Raw genomic sequence first — 22,028 nt, 5'->3', positions numbered from 1 at the left:
TTCTCACACTCTCTCACTCACATTTTCATTCAAACTCCAACTTCCCGGTCACTTACAAGCTCACTCACATGCTTCAACTCACACACACATGCCCTGATTCTCAATCATTCACACAGACATAACAAATGAAGACACACAGAACACACACACACTCAGTCTGCCACTACCATGTTTGCATATTACATTATTCCCTACCAGCAGCTGCCTGTGCGGATCTGTTTTAGTTCCTCAGCTGCTGGTTCATGGACTCTCAGGGCAGGGATACAGCTCCATTCCAAATCAGGCTTTAAAGAGTAAACTGTAAGTAGACAACGGCACAGTACATAACCATGCACTCTCAGGCTTTGTTATGTGGTCACATTATAGGCCCGAGTAGGAACACCACCATTTTACAAGCTCACATTGTTAAGTTTCCTTCAATCTTAAACACAATGACATTTGACAGACATTCGTATGCATGCCTGTGCAGGATAATATTCTCTGAACTGAGCTTTGCTTACATATCCAGTTTGTAGGCACATTATCAAATACCTTAAACATTCTGTACAAGGGCTAGGCAAAATAATGTTTGTTTTGCCTGTTCCGCGACAGAGCCATCACAATAGCAAAAGCAAATACGCCTTACTGGGACTTCAGCATGGTAAAATGGATTCTGTTTATTATATAAGACAGAGAAGCATTTCGTTGGCACTGAGAGGTAGACCCATGCCAGAAATCCAGCCCAGCTGATTCCTGTTTACCTCATGCGAGGGATGCTGCCAAGCTCTCCACCACGACGGGTAGCCTGATAACACTTACCCACAGGTATCAGGGAGTTAGATCGCCCTACTGGGATTTGACAGAGTCACTCACCCTGGACACACTCGGTTAGGTAGTGCTATGGAAGATTACAATATATTACTACACCTTTATGCAAGCATATATGCTCTGTAATCAGCAAAATGGTTGAAATGTTCATTATCTTCACCATTCTCATTATGGTAATAGCATTATTCAGTTTCCTTCTATTGATTATCACAGCTCACATATTTTACTCAAGAATCACAATGCTTTAATGATTATTGAAACTGTATGTTGTGTATTTTTTGTGTATCTCTTTAGGTATGCATGAGTAACCAAACGAAAAGGTTCTTGATCTGTTACCAAAATTTCCTTGGAGAGTCAGTGTTGTCATCTTCTGAGGTTGCACAATTCATTTGTTACCTTGTCAGGTTAGGGGTACAGATGATGCACTGTGAGCTAGCATGACTAAGGCCAACATATCCAGAAGTTGTGCATGGAGTCAGTCTTGCACAGTTCTGATGATGATGCTGTCCAACAAATGCACAGTTTTTACTGAGAAAGTATAAGCCATATGACAGCTTCAGCTTTCAGTCTCCTCCTGTTTCACCTCACCTTCTTCCATCTCATTACAGGATGGGTTGGGGTGGAGTCAGTGAGGCTCCTAACTTCACTGCACTCTTTTATGAGATGGGAGAGAGAGAGGTGACAGACCGATCCACTGACAAATCTGGGCACTGCTGAGCTTAAGCCTAAACTGTCAGGGGCTCTTAGTATAAGTGATACTACAATGCATTACCTATGGGATGGCATCTAGTTATAAGACAACCCTCTAAGGGTCTCCAGTAGCTATTATATCATTTAATGCTTGAGGCGTTGGCTGATCCTTGCTCACAGTGATGGTAAGCATCTTTTTTTATTATACCAATAGTAAATAATTGGCTATCATTTATTAGTTTTATCATAAAAAATGGGGAAGAAAACAAAAAGGGTGGAAGCCTGATGCCTTAACGATGAGCCACTGAATGTATGTTCTTCATATGTGAGCTATCTTGTAGGGTTTTAGTGGAAATAGGTGCAATTGTATAATTGTATCACATATGAAAAAATTAATTCTCCTAAATACCAAAACATTCCCATGGGAAAACTGGTTAAACAGTTACAAATGATGGATTCTACAGCCTCTAGTTGTGGCTGAATAACTTTTAGACATTTGAGTATATAATGTCCAAAATGGAAAAAGTGAAAGTGTACTTGTTAAAGATGCAACCTCCGAAATTAGTCAGAGCATTGACGCTTGTGAAATAAGTTGGAATTTCCACTACAGAAGGAGAGCAAATGTTCAAAAAACATATTTCAAAATCATGATCCATTGGAAAACATCTGGAAGAAGTCAACTGAAATCTCCACTTGGTAGAAACTAGAAAAAAATATAATTATTACCAGTGTGATCACTTAGCAACTATTCCATTGTTTAATTGTTAACTGATGTTGACCCCAGATTAATTCCCTAATCCATAGATACAAGTGGAACCCTCGTTGATATTTAGGTATCTTCTGTTTATTTTGTTAGTTTCCACATTGAACAAACAAAGAGCATGTGAAGATCAGAGGCTGTTATGTTAGCAAACAGTATAACCATGAGATCACAGTACATCTTATGGGTACATTTAACATGAGTGATATCCTCATATTTTGTTTCCATCTAATTCAACATGACATGCATCATAGATCAATTACATACCAAATACAACACAAGGCCACACCATTGCTAAAAGACATTCTATTAGGAGAAAGGTAATGCCAGTGAGTGAGAAATTAACTATAAAACATGCAAATAGAAGCATTGATACTTGTGACTTTTTGAAAGACCTCCATAATCCATCTTAATAACTTCCCGGTCACTTATGCAGTGAGTTCCACTATTTCCATATGTTTCATAATAATCTGGTACCCATGAAGACTCTCCTGCATTTCTATCACTTGTGCACCAGAATCTCATTATTTGGGTTTGTGCATTACAAAACAAATAAAATACCAACCTGACCAATGATAAAAGGTTCAATGAGGTGTCCACCCCCAGAATGTAACATAGGGGCTTGCGTGTGAAACTGGTACACTTCTGCATCTCCTTGAAAGTGATCCCAAAGTGAATAAAGGGATTATACTGTGATATTCCTGCTACAACAAAGTTGTTGATGCTCACTCAAATTGAGGCCCCATCGTTTAGAGACTGTTGAAGAAAATACCTTTCATACGTCTCTGTGGATCTCACAAAGTAATAGCTCTCATAATAGTACAGTTGTCTGTTGGTCTGACTTTTATTATCACTTATCCAGAGGTTGGAAGAATATTCTAAATTGTATGGGCATTTATGAGGAACACACAGTCTAAATAATGCGTTTCCTAAAGTTTTTGACTCCTAAGCATGAAGACCAAGACACTTTCATCAATACAACTTTTTATTACATATGGAATATGCAAAAGTGCCTGTCAGTTATTTCCATCTCATACCTGAGTTAAGAGAACATGTTCAAGAGAGCAGTCATTTGAGTATTTGCATTTGTCATTATTCAAAGGTACCTAGAGGAGGGTTTCTTGAGCGCTCCTACTCCGAATAATGCTAAGTTGAAGCAAAACCCCCTTTCCTTCCTGATTCAGCTAATATTAATGCTCCAGCATTGATTGTTGACATTCTGGCAGTACAATCATCTGCAAAAGACCAAGAATGATTTTTAATTGAGCATGCACATTACACAAATCTCCTTTTCTAAATGCAATTATGAATACATTAATGTATTGCACTGTTATTTAAAACCATTACAAAATTCCCATAATAAAAACAGTACCTTATAATTAAATATTGCAAATGTTGCTTTGAAGAACACTGTTCGGGTCCAGCCATTGTAATTAATTAATTCTAATTACTATTAAAACAATTACATAGTTTGGCCTCTGATAATGCTAGGCTGCAGAATAATTCCTCGTTCCATGCCTTCCTCACTGTGTGGAAAGTGATTTAATTGTTCTGCAGGGTATTTCCTTTACATTTCTTCCTTTTTTCAATCTGGGCTAGGTGGATGTGGAAATGGTGTCATGTCTATAGTTTCACATCTGCTCACTGCATACTGAAAACAAGAAATTTGACAACTCTAGTTTACATCATCTTACATGTCTAGTCCCAGGAGATTAAGTGAATTGCAGAGAATCACATAATGTTGACTCAAGCAATTCAAATTTGGTTCTCTAGGTACAAAGATTGGCAGCACTAGCCAGTAGGTCACAATGGCATATTCAGGGTGACCCCACCTTGAAAAGTGTTTTCACCAATGATGTCAGTTCAGTTGTCATCAGTAATGTTATCAATTGTGTCACAGAATATATCACTAGTGTTTGTTTTAAAATATGAGGTCATAAGCAGTGCATGGTGAGGTGTAGTTACTAGTGATACCTATATTTTAGTGTTTTCGTAGTTTAAAATGTTATGTTTAAACTGACATTTCACCTAAGCATAACGTCACTTTTTCCCAGTGAATTCATAGTTTTTATTAAAAAAAACTTAAAGTAATATTTTATTACCATAAATAGGATCAACCCCTGCCTGTCCTGGCTCAACCCTGTCTGTGCAGCCAACTGCCTGGTCAGTGGGGTGTGACTACAGGACCTGACTTGCGGCCAGGCCCTGTGCTCTATCCTCCATGGGCAGCCAAACTCCGCCAAGCATAGCCTTCAGCTGTTTGTTGCAACCCATCCCAGACACTTGGGCCACTCATAATTTTTCCTGTATCCTGACTGCGGACATCGAGACAACATGGCCGATGCCCAGTGGAGCAGCTTGGTTTGGCTATTGAGGAGTCTGGCCAGGGTTTCTCCTACGGCCGTCACCTACCCAGCCGGACATCGGGGCACGGCATTCCTCGTCCCACTGCTGCTGTCTTATCCCTCTGCTACCTCCCTCGGAGCGAGTCACAGCGGATTGCTGATGATTTGACCAGCCGTGGCGCAGCTCTGCCATCATTGAAAGGCTCCGGATGGCGGCTGATTGTTCGGGGGTGAGATTCCACTCTTCTGGACCATTCCCTTGCCCTCTAGGTCAGGATTAGCTGTCTCCCCCTAAGCTTGATCACCTGCAGCGATAAGCTGTGTCGAGGTTGAGTGCCATGGCGCTGTTGGTCCTGTGGACCCGAGTTCCCGTCGGCAGTCTGCCAATCTGGGAGCGGCTCGCTCTCCCTGTCCCCACTACTGCCTCGCTGACTCCCCCCTGCTGGCCGTATGCTTGGGTGTGTTCCACCTTGGTTCCAACTTCTGGGACCTGTCAGTCCTTTCCAGGTATGGAGGTGAGGGAGCTACACCCTGCGGATTGTCAGCACTATTGCCCCCATGGTCCTGGGCCTCTATGCACCTTCTACAGCCTTCCGCCCGCCTTTGGTTTTGTGGTTGCATCCCCCCTCTGACTCTTCACACTTAAATCCTGCTCCCTGGGTCTTCGTTATGGATTTTTGACTTTTGTTCATCCCACCATTTTGTCATTGGCCTCCGTTGATACTCACGACCCGGACCCACCATCTTGTTTGATCTCTGTTGTTCCCCCTTCCCTCCGGTCACCTCCTGACGATCCTCAAGCGTTGTTCTCCTTCTTTCTGGTCTACCTTAACTCCACCCCCCCTCTGGTTCTTTCCTCTCCCCTCACCCTCTCTCAGAACACTATTCTTGTCCCCCTCTACCTTCTCTCTCCCCTATGATTGTTTCACTTACTTTGTAATGACTGTGTAATTAATGTTTAAATTATTGTTCCTGTAACTCACTATTTTTGTACCTTATGTAAAGCGCTCTGATACCTTGATTCTTGACTTTTGTGACTTCTGTGCATCCCGCTGTTTTTTTGGGAGATGATCTCCATCGATTCCCATGATCCAGACCACCATCTTGTCTGACCCTTGTCCCTTCCTTCTTCCCACCTGACTCCTCCTGATGACCGTCAAACGTTTTTCTCTTTCTTGCTGGACTGCCTTTACTCCATCCCACTCAGGTTCCCTCCTCCCCTCTCACCTATTCTTAGACTCCTATTCTTGTCCCCCTTTTCCTTCTTTGCCTCTTATAATTGTGTCATTTACTTTGTAATTTCTGTTGAAAAAATGTTTTAATTATCTTACCTTGTAACTTGCTATGTTGTTCCTTATGTAAAGCACTCTGATACCTCTGGGTCTAGCAGGTGCTATATAAAACTCAATAAACAAACAAACAAACACCCATGGGATTATAAAACCCCCCAAAAAATATTATTTTAAAATTTTGCCCAGGTGTCTCTCTCGGACCCTCCAAAAGGTCAAGGGTGTCAAAGTGCCACCTGCCCTGCCCCCTGCCCCCTTATACCTTATTTCTTTTTACTTTTCAGGACACAGAGACCGAGTACTTGTGTCTGCAAAGGCGGCCACAACATTTCTCTTCATGTTATGGCCAGCCAATCCGAGAACAAACTCCCATTGGATTCGCTGGAGGATTTGCAAAAGCAAAATAAGTGTTAGAAAAATCGCTTCTTGACCAATCAGATCACTCTATTTTTTAATTTAACGCAAGCTTAAGAGTCTTGTGAACCCAGTTGTCCAGGTATACAACTATTTTGAACCTCAATTTATAAAAAAATACTGAACAAATGTACACCAAATCACAAAAGCACACCTTTTGGGTAAAGATCTAGCACTCTGAAAAGTTTGGTGTTATTTCATTCAGCAGTTCTGGCTGTAGCACTGTTCAAAATCCCTATGGAAATTGCATGGGCAAGTTAGGTTTTGGGTCCCTTGAAGATTTGTCAAAAAGGGCTAAAATTATTAGAAAACCAAAAAAGGCTCTTCTGTCAAGCGGGCACTGAGACAAAGGGGTTGGTCCCAAAATATTTTTTCCCGATGCAAGTTTTGCATGGGAAAATTAGACACAGCTACAGCCAGAATTACACCAAATTTGAGAGAAGCTAAACCATGGTCCTGACTCCTGAAAGCGTGATTTTTGTGTGATTTAGTGTAAATCCGTTCAGCAGTTTTTTGAGAAAATAAAGTTAAAAATGAATGTACATATTACAGTACCGGGTATCTGTAGACCTTTCAGTTCGAATGATAAGATCTGATTGGCTACCACCACATCAACGAAAATGTGGCAGTAGCCATATTAGGACTTGGGGACTCAGTCCACTGTTCTTAAAATATATAATAAAAAGCATAAGGGAAAGCCTGCCCCCATAGCCCTGGTGCAGAGTGTCCCAAAGGGATCCTCACCCAGGGCCAAAAGTGTATTTTGTTTTTTTGTTTGATACCACAGATCCGCGGATGATTGACAGAGCTGAGAAAACAAATGGTGGATTTCCATCTTTTCCAAAACTGTACCCCCCCGTGTGGGAAGGAGGCAGACCCCGGGGGTAGGTGGAATTTAGTTTTATGGGGAGAGGGGCATGTGCCCCCCAATCCCCAAGAGTTACACTGGCCCCGGAACCCGATCCTCTGAGACGGATTTAATGATTGAGAGGAGGGGCACATGTGGCCTACCTCACCATCTGCAGTATAGACGCCATTAGCCAGGGCTGTAGGTATGGCTGCCACCTCAGGTGGGACCAGAAATGTTTGGGAGCAGTATCAAATATTTTGCAGGCAGGGAAAAATGTTTGCTTCCACTGGGGAGCTCAGTAAAAATCTGCTCCTGCAGGGTGGGAGCATACATGTTGCCGGCTCCCCCCAGCATCACAATGGGAGCTGGTCAGGGAACTAGAAAGGGCCCCAATGAATTTGTAATATGTGAGTGCCCATGGTGGGCACTGGGGCACCCACCAATAGGCAAAGTGGTCTGCTCCTGCCAGGGAAGCTGGCTGGGAATCAGTTGGGGGTCTGAGTCTCCCCTTATGGCTCCCAAAAATGTGCAACCTGTGGGTGCCATGGATTGGCACTGGGGCACCCATCAATAAGTAAAGTGACCTGCTCCTACCAACACAGCCAGCAGGACCCAAGGGGCCCTGGTGCTCTCCACGATGGCTCCAACCATTTTGTGACAAGTAGATGCGACAGGTGGGCTCCCTCCAATAAGCAAAAGGGCAGGCTTCCACCAAGGGAGACGTACACGCCGCAGGAACCTGGGGCTCTCCAGTCGACCCCCACACATTTGTGCCATGTCAATGCCCCAAGTGGGCACTGGGGCACTCACCAAGCAAAGTGGCTTGCTTCTGCCATGCGTGCTTGCAGAGCCTGTGGGTGCCCTGGGGTTCCCTCCGCAGCCGTCCACAAAATGTAAAGCTGTGAGTTTCCCGGTGGGCCCAGGGCACCCACAAAAGCAATGAAAATATATGAAAAAGATTTATAAATGGGTGGAGGGTTTAGGGTTGCATTTTGTAGCCTGAAAATATTTTAAAAGACTCCAAGGTGTTTTGAAGCTTTTTTTAAGTAAGGCTTTATTGAAAATATTTTGTGACAATCTCTTTTATTAAGCACAGTATGCATGTGCTTTTAAGCACAGTATACATGTGCTTTTAATTATTGGTGACTTTTTGACGTAGGCCGTGCCTGCCTGCAGAAGGTAGGTTTCAGGCAGGTGGTTGGGGCAGGGCCTGGCCACAGGCCACGCCTTTTGCCCAACTCCACACCGCAGACTGCCGAAGACCATTCGCATCGGGTTTTAACCCAATCCCACGCCTTGCACGGAGATGGAGATCTTACTTTATGTTAAAAAAACATAGAAATTCACTGGAACAAAAATTACGTTACCGTTAGGAAATGTAATATTATCTTACTTTCCATTGAAAGAAACCTTAGAAATTCAATAAGAAAAACGAAGGTTAAACGGAAATCATAGTTAGTTGAAATTCTCAGTTAAAATATACAATTTAAATTAACAAAACCTCTGAAATTCACTATTTATAGTTATCTCATGTAACTATAACTTCTGTCGTAAAGTAACTATAACTTGTGCTCTTGCCATGAATTGCAAATGACCTCACATATTGCATCACTCATGACGTGTTCTATGACATAACTGATAACATCATGGCAAAATCTGAAATTACATCGCTGTTGTTGACAACATTGTGGATGTTGGGGCGCAAAGTCGAGCAAGAGAGAGGACACATTAATGATGGTCCATTTATAGCGGAGTGGTTTGGTAATGTAATGTCACCAAAACACTCAATGTTTGAGTTATAATATATATTTTCCATTACATATTTTTTATATTATATGAAATTTCGGGGACGATGAAAATGTTTGTTGAAGTAAAATGAGAAATAGTGTTTCACTACATTTTCAGAACGTCGGGATTTTGTTAAATTATGTTTTGAGGTGTGAAGAAGTACTCAGAGGTGAGTGTTTCTGAAGCTGCTGTTCTATTAATAAATTACAATCAGAAATTTTCAGATTTGTATTCCTGTTCATGAAAAAGATGCTGATTACTTAAAGGTCTGTGGTGAGCCTTAGAACATCAGTTTGGTGTTTGCATTATTCTAATACGTAGGTGCAGAGATTAAGAAAATAATGGGAAAGAAATCAGACTATCAATTGTCATGACGCTGGACAAAAAAAGTATTTAGGAAGAATTGTGTAATGTTTGGAAAAAACATAAATACATCACCCATGCAAAGTGGTATTTAAAATCACTTCTTATAGTGCAGTTAACATGGTGTAATATGTAATATCTATGTGTATGTTTTTCATTTCAAGGTGCATACAAAATCCGATGGCAATAGAAATGCTCGAACACATCTCTCAAGTAAAACTGCCAAATGTGGAATTTTCCGAGGATTGTCTGTACTTGAACGTATACACTCCTGCCGAAGCAAGGAATAAGGACAAGTTACCTGTAAGCACATTCCTATAGAGTCACTTTGTTTGCTGTGAACGAACCCCAGTTCGAACTTTACCTCTTTGTGCAGTTTTTTTATGTAGTTTCCGGTGGCGTCACGTGTGCTAAAATGTATGTTTCATTGGTGGTTGGCAATCCTTGGCTTCAATTTAAGCGCCGGAGTGATGTGAGCGATCCCAACTACTTCTAGGGGCTCGGGAAACGGTGCTTCCCCAGGAGAATTTTCACAGAGTGGGTCATGTATTGCACATTAATTGAAGCATATAGGCTCTGAAAGGGTCCTGATTAATTATTCAAGCACCTCATTGTTCTGCCAGTGAAGCCTGATACTCCAGAGAAGTTGATCCAGTTTAAAAGCAAATGTGTTATGGGCGCCTCCTTATGTCAATACTTACCCCCAGAGTCACAGGGCTTGCCTTTTGCCCATCTGTATCAGTAGCTGCTCCTCTGCTATGGTGGTGGAGCATCATCCCACTGCTCTGTGAGCAGTTGTTAAAGAAAACTAAAATGATAATATCTAGGATTATTATCATTTTATTTTGTCCTTTCCTGGTGCAGGGCAGGTGGGGATGGACTGCCAGAGCAGGGAAGGGGAGGAGTGGCTTGCCCACTCCAAGGTGTGCAATGACGCTTTGAACGGCCCTCTCGGGCCGGCCAAGCTGTCATGCGTTCTTCGGATGTTCTGCACCCAGGCTGCATTACAGCCTGGGTGCACAACATGCCCTAGCCTCCCATTCCCTGCCTGATCCACTGCGCTCAGACCAATCATAGAACTGCATTGCAGTGTTGTGATTGGTTAGCGGAGTCAGCAGCCTGTGTGCTTCCTGTTCCTACTTCCAGGAGAGAGAGGCGGCGGTGAGCAGACCATGAGGGGTCGGCCGGCATGAGGGTAAGTGGCTTATTTTTTTATTTTGTTAAATATTTACAACCGTGCCTGCACCCTGCAACCCCGGTAAATTCACTGATCTATATGCCTTTTGTGCCCCTTAGGCCAATAATTGCATACAATGTTCCATGTCCCTATTTTGCCATCGATGCTATGGATACAGTGATGGGGATCTAAGTAAAAAATCATGGATCCCAGCCCTCCACCTCCAATATGACATGGTTGCCATCCGTTATGCCAATGATTTCCTTGAATATGTCAGTGACACTATTTTGCCATGTGTGTCCCATTTAACAAGAATCACCTCCAATATACAAGAATTGTCTTTTTGCCACAGTTGCCACCTCCCTTATGTTAAGAATTGCCTCCATTAAACTATCCGAAGCGTGCAGCCATGTGCACCTCCATAAGACAAGAATTACCACCAGTATGTGTGGGCCAGTAGCATACTCGCAAGCATAAAACACACATACACACACACACAAATTCTCACAAATTGACACATTCAGATCTACTGTCTCACTCACTACCTCACAACTTTCTCAATGTCTCCCACACTGTCACTAATTGTCACTCATTGTCTAACTCACTCACTCTTGCTCACTCTCACTTTCTCAACCATATGATTACACTATCTCATTCATCCTTTTACTCCCAGGATCTCCCTCACAGTCTTACTCACTGTATCACTTGCTGTCTCACTATCTCATTTACATGCTCACACTGTCTTACTGCCATCCTTGCATGTTCATGCAGTTTTACATTCTTAGACTGCTTTACTCTCTGCCTCACTTACTTTGTCACTTGCTGTCACTTATCGTTTCACATAGTGTCACTCACTCTAGCACAGTCTCTCACAATGTCTTGTCTCACCCCCTACCTCTGTCAAATGCTCATACACTGCCTCACTCATTAGCTCACAAACTGTCACACATTTTCTTTCTTCAGTTTTGAAAGAATTCATCCATCAAGAAGATGAAACATAAAATCACATACTTACATTATCTTAAAAAGACATTCAGTTTACGTGGTAAAACAGAGTAAAACATGTACTTAATAATTAAGTACCTGTACATATAAATTGGTAATAAATTACATTATTATCCCAAACTCAATACTTTGACTCTTATTTGTCAAGAAGATTATAGAAAGGTTGAGATGGAAAAAAAACGACAAGGACTAGTATCAAATTTAAATATTCTGATAGCATCTCGAGAGAGCCTAAATCCCAGCAAAAGGCATAGTCGTTTAACCCATGCCAATCTTGGCTTTGCATTACCCGTCAAAAAATATAAAACATGTTCCTGATGAGGCCGGATTCTCTTCTAGATTTTCTTACCCAATCTTTAGAATCCTTGGTTGACTAGATCTTTATTGTCTTCTAAGAAGTGTAAAGGGGAGAACAACAGTGGTCATAACAACTTTAAAATTTAGCAAAATAACTCCAATTCAAGAACCACTGACCACCGAATGAAATTTAGGGGTTTTATTACAAAGCCAAAAATAGTTGAACATACGGACACCTCAGTAAAAGATTTAGGAAAGAAACCGGAACCAATACCAACATAATCCTACGCAAGATATTCATGCAACTCACTATGATGAGCAGAGTTATTTCTAAAAGCAATAGGCAAATAATGACAGTCCCTGCTTGAAACCTCGACTGCATTCGTTCAAAGGGAAGAAAAGAAAGTTAGTCTGTCCCTACACTACCAGTAAATGTCATCCCTACTTAGCATCATCCCCAGGCAAGAGAATAAGGTATCAACTGTGAAGACTTCCTAAGAAGTACATTCACCTTCCATCATTGAGTAGCCTAAGCCACTGAGCTCGTTCTAAGATGCTCCTTCTATTCTTCTGCCTAGTTCCCTCTAAACCCAAGACCCTACTCCATCTGTCCTGGCTAACCAAGAACTGAACCTCCTCCCTCGGGGCACTTTCCCTAATACAAAATCACAAAACAGTGGACACACCTTGGTCACACCCCTTGAGGCAGGTATTAGCTTGTGGATCTTTCCAGTAACTGTCGACTTCTTCCAAAAAAAGTTGCTGTGTCCTTGGGTCCCAGGTATCTTCCCTGCCAAATGTTGCATCTTCACATTCCAAGGTGCTCCCTTTGTTCTTACTCCTACTAACCTAACTCCTAAACAATGGTTCATTCTACCTAACATGCTCCACGGCCATGCACCTGAAACAGAAATACATGAGAAGCAACCTTGTACAAGCTCTGAGTTACGATTCGAAATTCAACTGCAAAAGGAGCCTTTTCCCAAGGAACATTTCTCTAGCACATAGTATTAGTTAAACTAAGAAAATACAGTTAGGCCTCTACTGGCTTTTTCATGTCCCAGGCCATTACACGTTTAAAAGCACCTCTAACATAACATCAGAAGCAGGTTATTAAAAAATCTCTTTAAAAGCATTAATTCTCATGACATTTCTAAAGCAATGTTATTCTTATCATTTTAGAACATCACACGTTTTCATTAATACGCATTTCTACACGTGCAGCTTTAATATGGCACGTTTAACCTAATGCGTCATTTTACATATAAAGCAATAATTTCTACATTACTGATGGCATTTCTAAGTTAAAGCACTACATTAGTCTTCAAATAATGTGAGCACATCTCTACATATTGCAATACACTCGATTATTCCTAAATTTCTAATGATCACACGTTAACATAATCCTCTAAATATGCAGGTGCTGACTACTGGAGATTATAATGCACCCCTACAATTTTCTGAACATCATGGTGCTCTATTAGTCCCCCCCTTTGATGACCTGAGTCATCACAAACGACACCATCCTTGGGGAAAGAACCAACTTAAACAGAACATGTCGCCATTATTTTTCTTCTGAGTAGCTCCATGTTCTTAAGATTCTTGTATTGACTGTCCTGCAGTCTCTCCATTCGCCTCTCTTGCACTCTCAATGATCTCTCCAATCTACTGGATCTATACCACTTGTATGCTCTAATCAAACCCCACAATCTAATCACACATGCCACAACTATAACGAGAGGTTTCAACACAATGCCAAGAAACACTTTTTGCAAGGTTCGCAAACCAACTCCCTACAATGCCAAATCCTTTACCAACTTTCTCCCAAACAGTCTCTTCAGTCACATCTTCAATCTCATAATGGATCGCAGTAATGCTACTTATTTATTTCTCCAGGTCCTTGCTGTTATCTGGAATATATGTACAGCATTCTTGGACCTTCAAAAGTTTACAGCTTCCTCCCTCTTTTGCTAGGAGGAGGTCTAAAGCAAGACGATTTTGTAAAACCATAGTTCTTATCGATAACATCTATCCTTCAATCAACACCAATGACTTTGCTGTATTCATTGACAATTCATTCAAAACAGTCGCCAACCTTCTAATCTTCACATCATTCAAAATAACTCCCAAGGTCGGTATCATTGCTCCAAAAATATCTCCAACCTCAGCTGCTGCACTTTCATCTCGTTTCACTCTTACATGCTGTCCTCCTTCCAAAGGCTCCAAATCTTCTGCATGATAAATTTTGGAGAAAATGATCGCTAAATAACACGTACCATACCATTTCGCAGGCAACCTTACATATGCATTCCTTCCACAAAAAAATACACAGTTGGAATTATCTGCACCATACTTTGCAAAAAGTCCTTTGCATAATACTCCAGTGTAAAAGCGTGATCACAGGTGGTCTGACCCACATTAACACTCTCATAATATGTCTGTGGTCGACTTATGCACAACTTTCCCTTCTGCACTTCATCTAGAGCTATCGGACCATAACTCCCCTTCGACTTGTGCAACTTCTCTTCGTCTGTCCAATCCACTTTACCCTGTCCTGAATCCCTTAACTGCTTTTGTTTCCTGTATCTATCTTCTACTTGATCTATGAATTTCTTCTCCACATCTGACAACTGGCACGTGAGATTATGACGATGAGAATAAGCTGTAGCCAACTCTTGAGTCGGAATGAAATAGGTTCCAAGTCTATCCTCTGATTTGTAATAATCATAATTATTCAAATGCTTATAAGCTGGAACTTCATGAAGAACTGCATCATAATTTCAAAAGAAATACTCAAAATGATTTCGACCTTCGAAAATGCTAAGCAACAAAGTACATGAAATACCATATGTCAATGGGAGGTGATATCTGATAGCCTCATCTGCTGAAGCAGGCAACTGCATACTAAGCATGAGCGAATTTTGCGGATCTCGCGTTCGCGAATTTTGCGGATTTGCGGATTCGCAATCCGCAAAATCCGCGAATTCCCGCGAATTTGCGGATTTTTTTTTTTTGTGTTCGCCCGTGTTTCTGCCAGTTCGTGAGGGTTTTGTACACTTTCGCAAATTGCGAACTTACCTGTCGGGTCGCAAGTTTCGCGAACTTGTTGTTTCTACGTGTCCAGCCTGTTTGGGACACTCTTCTTCATCACTGCCACTCTCTGTCACCACTGCCACTCTCTGACTACTCATGCCACCCTCTGGCCCACCCATGCCACCCTCTGTTTCATCACCACACCCTCTGGTTGTCCAGTGTACATTATTTTCGGCAAAGCAAATCACACCTTCCCTGCCTCAAGTGACCTGAATTAATTTGGGGCTGATTAATGTGTCACAGAATATTTTTTTAGCTGGCACCTGCTTCCTTAGTGCGCCCTGATTAGTGATCTTTTGCACTTGCTAAGTGCTTTCATTGTTGCAAAATTAGTTACAACACCTGCCCTGCCCCAACTGACAATAATGAATTAGGGGCTGATTAATGGATTTTAACTTCCAGCCTGGCTCCTGCTTGTCTCCCTTAGCTGTAATTCAGGACCTTTGTGGCATATGTGTAACTATTCTGAGGTTCAGAGCAGGGTCACATAATAGTTTCAACTGGCAACTGAACTCTGGAGGGGCCCCTCAGGAAGCACTACAGGAAATGGCTACTAATGATGAGCCTGAACTTTTGAACCTGGTAAGTAGTTACTTTCAGTTTGCTAAAATCGTATTTCTGCAATTTTGCACTTATTCGCGGGGCGCGAACTCACGCGAACTCACGCGAACAGTGCGAGCAGTGCGAGCAAAATCCGCTGCTCGCGGATTTGCGGATTTTGCGGGAGATTCGCAAATCTCGCGGATTGCGGATTTCCCGAAAATCCGCAAAATCCGCGAGCGGAACGGATTTTCCGCCCATGCCTACTGCATACACACATAACAATCTTTCGCATCCATTGCATCAATATATTCATACAACAACTTCGCATACGCATTAAGCTTAAAGTCACCTCTAGACAAACCTGCATGTAACCTATGACTCTCTTCTAGCAGCAAAGCTCTTACGTCTCCTATTTTGACCTCTTTCTTGCTAGGAGTGGTAGGTGTCGAGGTTCCCTCTACCTCCACTGCCTGCTCATGTGGTGCTAAATATGAAACGACAACTACCAGAATAATGAAGAGAATCACTCCTCCTACAAGTGTGCCTGCTATGCACCTAGCTCTACGATTTGGGTTTCCAGCCTCCATGGTCTCAAGACTATGTTCAATTCTTAGTTCAGCAACAGCACTCAAAAGTTACTTTTTCCTTCTTCAGTTGCTTGAACCACTCGAACCACACCTCAGAAGCTGAAAGTCCCCTTTTAATTTCAATTCCGTTTTTACAGCAAACAAGAGACAACCATAACCCTTCTCCGTCCTCTATGGAAAGTCCCTACGTTTCTTCTTCTTTCTCTTGGACCTAGGTTCTCTGTTTCAGGGTATTTACAACAAAGTCTCTTTAATCCAAAAGAACATTTTCTCCAACAGCTTCTAGAACATGTTGCAAAAGTTCAAGACGCAGCACAATTGATTCGTGAGATGGCACTTCAGGTCCAAACGTAGGAAAAACCAGTCTATTCAAGATCAAATTGTGAATTCTACTCAGATAGGGGGATTCAGAACTGTGATGGTCAGTACTCCTTCAATTTCAAGTCCTGGTACCAACAACAGCACGTCCAATTTCACGTTAGGGCTGGTACTAACCACTGTCACTGCCCTCACCCTTCCGGATCTCAGTCCCCCTGGCATCAGTCACAACGTAAATCCACTCTGGAGTTCCATACCTTCGGCAAGGCACTCTCGTTCGTCTTGATCTCCTCAGAACTCCACGAGCTTGCCCTTCCTCGCCTTCGTCTGACCCAGACTCCTCAGACACCGGATCAAGATCTCTTTCAGAGACCAGTCGCAAGTTCAATCGCCTCTGTTTCTCCGGCCACTGCTCTTCTGCTCTGCTGGTTCTCCTGCTCTCACTTTACTTAGCTTGCTCACAACTTCTTTCAGCTGAGTCTGACTCTGGACCACTTTCACAGCAACTTCCCCTTTCGGAGGCAGTTTCAGTGTTGCTGTTGTCGTGACCCTCCTCAGCTTGGTCGAGTGAGCAACCAGCTCTGTCAGTCACCCTCACATTTTGGCTTGTCCCCTCCTGTGGTCCTGCCACTTCAGAAAGATTTTCATTTGGGAGAAGAGCTGTTTCTTCCAAGGGTGCTGAAACTTGACAGGTGTGAGAAGCATGCACCCAATTTGGCAATCCTCCACACTTTACTGCAGTGTTCGTCATTAATATACCCTGGTTAGGGCCTCTCCAACAAGCACCCAAGCAGCTTTTTCTCATGTGCTTCCAAACCAGCACCCAGTCCCCTGGACTCAGGTCATGACAGAGATCACTTGAAGCCGAAACCACAGCAGCCTGCACCTGATGGGACACAGAACAGACGACAGCAGAGAGTCCCTTGCAATAATCGAGAATCAGATAATCTGTGATGCTAATCAAGGCTGTCGATGGCACAGCTGGTAACCTCATAGCCCTCCCCATCAGCACTTCGTGGGGTGAAAGACCTGTCCTCCTGTCTGGAGTAATGCCCATACTCATCAACACCAAAGGTAAGGCATCAGGTCCAAAGAGGTCGGAATCCCAAATATACGAATGAGCTACCTCAACAGCAATTTAGCCACTGTAAGTGTGCCACACCTACGTGTAGGGTACGCCTCCACCCACCTTGAAAACACACACATCACTACCAAGATGTATCTCAACCTGTTGCACCTAGGCAGCTCAATAAAGTCCAACTGCATCCTGTTAAAAGGTCCTCCTGACCTCCCAATGTGACTCATTGTAAAGACAGTTTTCTTTCCAGCATTCAATTGTTGACATGTAACACATCTCTGACACACAGCTTCCGCCACTGCACGAAATCACGGATTGTACCACTTTTGTCTAAACACACGCACCATCGCATCTCTTCCCAAATGCACTACACCATGAATCTGTCTTGCCATTGGACTCAGCATTTCATCCTGCAACACCGCTATCTCATCACTGGAGACCCAAATATCCATATCTCCTTTCCCACAGCCTTAATTGATCCACACATTCTTCTCCTGGTCTGAAACCCGTTCCTGCAGGCACTTGAGTTCATCCAAAGTATCTGCCGTGGCCAACATCATGCTGAATTTGGTTCTTTCTTGGCTCCCCTCTATATGTTTCTCAGTAAAAGAACAACCCTGTTTGGCACAGAAACGTGCAACTTCCTCTGCATAGCGGTTTCCAAGTGACACGAAATCTGTCCCCTTTCCATGAGCCATGCATTTGACAACTGCAATTGCCTTGGGGTGCTATAAGGCCGCTAGGAGCAACCTTACAAACTCCCCATTTCAGATGGGTGATCCAGACGATGTCATGTAACCTCTCTGGGACCATAACTGTCCGAAGTCATGAATCACACCAAACCCATACCGGCTGTCAGTATAGCTGGGTATTCGGATCTCGTCTGCTGCCAAGCAGGCATGAGTCAAAGCAATGATCTCAGCCACCTGAGCGGAATATACTCCTTCCAGGCATGCATCTTAAACTACTCCCGTAATGGTACACACAGTAAATGCTGCTCTCGACTGACCCACACTGTCTCTTAAGCATGAACCATCAACAAAGAAAATCTCATCAGGGTCAGACAATGGTTCATCAATAATGTCATGTCTCGGCTTGGTGCAAAGTTCAGTCACATCAAAACAATCATGGTCCTCACAATCTTCATTAAGTGTGTTTGGCAACGGCATCAGGGTGGCAGGATTCAAAACAGAACACCTCCTAAGGGTCACATTCTCCGCAGCAAGTATAACCTGCTCGTAGCTTGTGAGACTATTATTGGTAAGGTGTTGTGTCTTGGTCCTGGTCATCAACAATTCAACAGAGTGCGGAACATAAACATATAGCTGGTGACCCATGACAATGCTTTCACACCTTTCAATGCTGACACCCGTTGCAGCAAAGGATTTGAGACATCCGGGCAATGCTGAAGCTACTGGATCTAATGTAGAATTAGGCAACTGGTCTACCAACACCTCCATGATCTTGTACTAAAACTGATAATGCACACCCTTCTCGTTCACAGCAAAACAATGAAAAAAGTTTGTTGTAATCAGGCATTCCCAGTGCCGGAGCATGACAAAGGTCCTCTCGCAACTCCAAGAATGTCTTTTGCCTTCAATGAGAAGTTGGCAATCCACTGGCTACAGTAGCCAACCATCCCTAGAAACATCCTGACCTCTCTCTGTGGAGACGGCACCATCATACCCATGATTGCTTCCATCCTGTCTGGTGACACCATCCTCTTGCCCTTTTCTATTCGGTGACCCAAAGACTGCACCTCCTTCAAACAGTATTGTAGTTTGTTTGGCGACACCTTGTGTCCATTTTCTGCCAAAAGATTCAGTAAAGCAATGGTATCAAACCTACATGCATCCTGTCTCTGACGCAACAAGGAGGCCGTCTATGTACTGTACAAGAACAGAGTTCTGCGGCAGCACAAGACTCTCAAGGTTCTTTTTCAAAATCTGATTAAAGACCGATGGACTCTCTGTATACCCCTGAGGAATACGACACCATGTTAAAACACGGCTTTCCAGCTTAAATGCAAAAAGAAACTGGCTCTCTTCATGCAATGGTATCGAGAAGAAAGCCTGAAAGAGATCAATCACAGTAAACAACTCCGCTTGACATGGGATCTGGAACAGTATTACAGGTACCACTGGACAACAGGGAACAACTATGCCGTTAACCCAGCCCAAATCCTGCACAATCCTGAATTTCCCACACGGTTTCTGCAATCCCATAATAGGCGAGTTGCATGGACTGCCTATTATCTCCTTCAGAATCCTCTGCTTAATCATGGACTCAATCACAGGTTTGATCCCTGCAATCGTTTCTGGCGTCAAATTGTATTGGGGCTTTCTTGGGAACTCAACATTCTGCTTGATCTGAATCTTAACTGGCACATCTCCTTTAATCAACCCTATGTCCTCGCCGATAAAGTCCCACACTTCCTGTTAGACCGAGTCTCTCAAATCAAGTGGAAGTTCTTCCACTGTCACAACAGGGTACATTTCAATACACAAATGCTGATTTGTGACCTTAAAAGCAGCATCGTCATCATTGGTTTGCAATTCCACTCCCTTAGAGGTGCAATAAATGGTACAATTGAGTTTGCTTAGGAGATCCCTCCCTAGTAAACAAACAGGGCTCGAATCACACACCACAAACTGATGTCTATCTCAAAACGTTTCTATCTTCTCAGGAATTGGTTCTATCAAAGGGCTTATTATTTTCCTATTTGCAACACCTACAACTTGGATAGATTGTCCCGAGAGGGGTAGGTTGGGGACTACTGCAGATCTCTCAGTAGAATGGGTAGCACCAGTATCAACCAAAAAGGTGGTAGGGCGACCATCAACGGCAGCTTCCACAAATGATCCCCTCTGGTCTACCTCTACACTGCCCCAAGTGTGCAGTCTTCCTCCCCCACGTGCACCATCATGCTAACGGGTCTAGGTAACAATCATCACTCTCATCAAATAGAGGCATCTGCTGGTATGTCCGAGTCCCTGACGGGATCCTCAGTGACTGGGGAACCTGCACTCGCAGAGCCAAAGCCCCCCTTTCATCGATCTGGGATTCATTACTATTGTAACTACTTCAGGCACAGGCGCCTGAACTACCTACTCCTCCGGTTGTAGCTGATTCGCAGGATTCAGCAGACACTCGCGTCTCCAGTGTCCAACCTGGTGACAAAGGTGACACTCGGTTGTCTTCTTCAAAGTTGCTAAATCTACTCTTGGTTTGGAGTCCTCTACGTTTCCCCTTTTCTGACCATTCTGTTTCCTTCCCAGTGTACCTCTTCCTGCCTGTACTTGACCTCACTTATCAGCGGCTTTCATCTGGACCAGCATCAATTTGTCCTTAAGCTTTTTATGCTGCGAATCTATCTCATCACTACAATACCTAGCATACCTCAGTATCTCATCCAGCGGCTTGTTCTGCCAACAAATCAAATGCTGCTGGATCATAAGACAAATCTCAGGTCTCAACCCTAGAACAGTCTTCGAAACAAACTGTCCCATGTCTTTAGGGTCCATTACATCCAACCCACTGTACTGCTTAAAGACCTGCAACAACCTTTCATAATACTCATGCACTGTCTCCTTCGGTACCTGAACCGTTCGATCTATTTTCACCCAATCAATATCCTGTATTAATACCTCAGATTTCAACCAGTGATCACCTGTTCGTACTTCCTCATAACCATTCGGGATGGACCGTTTGTGACAACATCTCTGTCCGGTTCAGAAGTGGGCCATTCAATAGCAACCTTACATGCTACCCACAAGTCTCCCTGAACCACAATATCAAACAATGTGTTCAAGTCAATCCACAACACCTTTGAGATCTTAACAAACCTCTCAACCTGCTTGTACCATTCGACTGGGCTTTCCCTCAACTTCGGGAAGTCGTTTGTGAATGCTGCCAAATCACCTCTACTCCAAGGTACATGCACATACCCTCCGTTGGCTACCTCTTGAAAGGTGTAGTTCCCTATTCCCCTGGAGGAGGTGTCTCTGTCACACTCCTTTTGACACTGTTTTTCTTGGACCATCTTTCTTTCCACTTGTCGAGCCTGATCCATGCTCTCATCCCTATGATCAACTCTCTAATGTGAGTCCTTAATCCAATTATTCTCTTTTCATCTAGATCTTGATTAGTGTACTGTAACCTATGGCCACCTTGTAACATTTTCGTTTTAGACAAGTCCACCTCATATCTGTTTGCCAATTCAGTTATTTTCTCATGTGCTGATCTTGCTTTGCGAGTCACATCTTTTGCTACAAACAATAATTTGTCTGGCTCATAAAGGTCCACTCTCTCTTTGGGCAAGTTCCCTTCAACAATCTCGTCAACTTCTGCTTTTAACCGCATTATATCTAACCTATTTGCCTTTATTGCTGCTTTCAGTGTGTCTCAAATGGATGGGCCATCCGACTCCCTGCAGTCGCTATCTTGTTCTCGGCACCTACTCATTTCAGATGTACCCCTATAACTCGTCCTGTTTTCTGCATTCCCATGGTCCCAATCTTCCCTTGCCCTGATGCTCTGATTCACTTCAGGTGAATCCCACATCCTCATGTCAGGTCTTAAATCAGCTAAGGATTTTGGCCTCAGCCCTCTCAGATCTATGGGT

General features: G+C 43.1%; 1 protein-coding gene across 2 annotated transcripts in view; it reads left to right on the top strand.

The window, feature by feature from the left end:
• Positions 1–22,028, top strand: part of LOC147677777 (fatty acyl-CoA hydrolase precursor, medium chain-like) — a 239,784-nt gene that overhangs the window by 48,611 nt on the left and 169,145 nt on the right. For both annotated transcript variants that reach the window (XM_086945434.1, XM_086945435.1), the window contains exon 4: positions 9,471–9,609. In XM_086945434.1, coding sequence (XP_086801560.1) covers positions 9,471–9,609 — 139 coding nt within the window. The remainder of the gene's footprint in view (positions 1–9,470; positions 9,610–22,028) is intronic.

The sequence above is a fragment of the Lissotriton vulgaris genome, chromosome 12 (genome assembly GCF_964263255.1).
Source record: "Lissotriton vulgaris chromosome 12, aLisVul1.2, whole genome shotgun sequence".
NCBI classification, from domain to species: Eukaryota; Metazoa; Chordata; class Amphibia; order Caudata; family Salamandridae; genus Lissotriton; species Lissotriton vulgaris.
The sequence above is the reverse complement of the archived record's forward strand: the minus strand, read 5'-3'. Positions and strand labels throughout refer to the sequence as shown.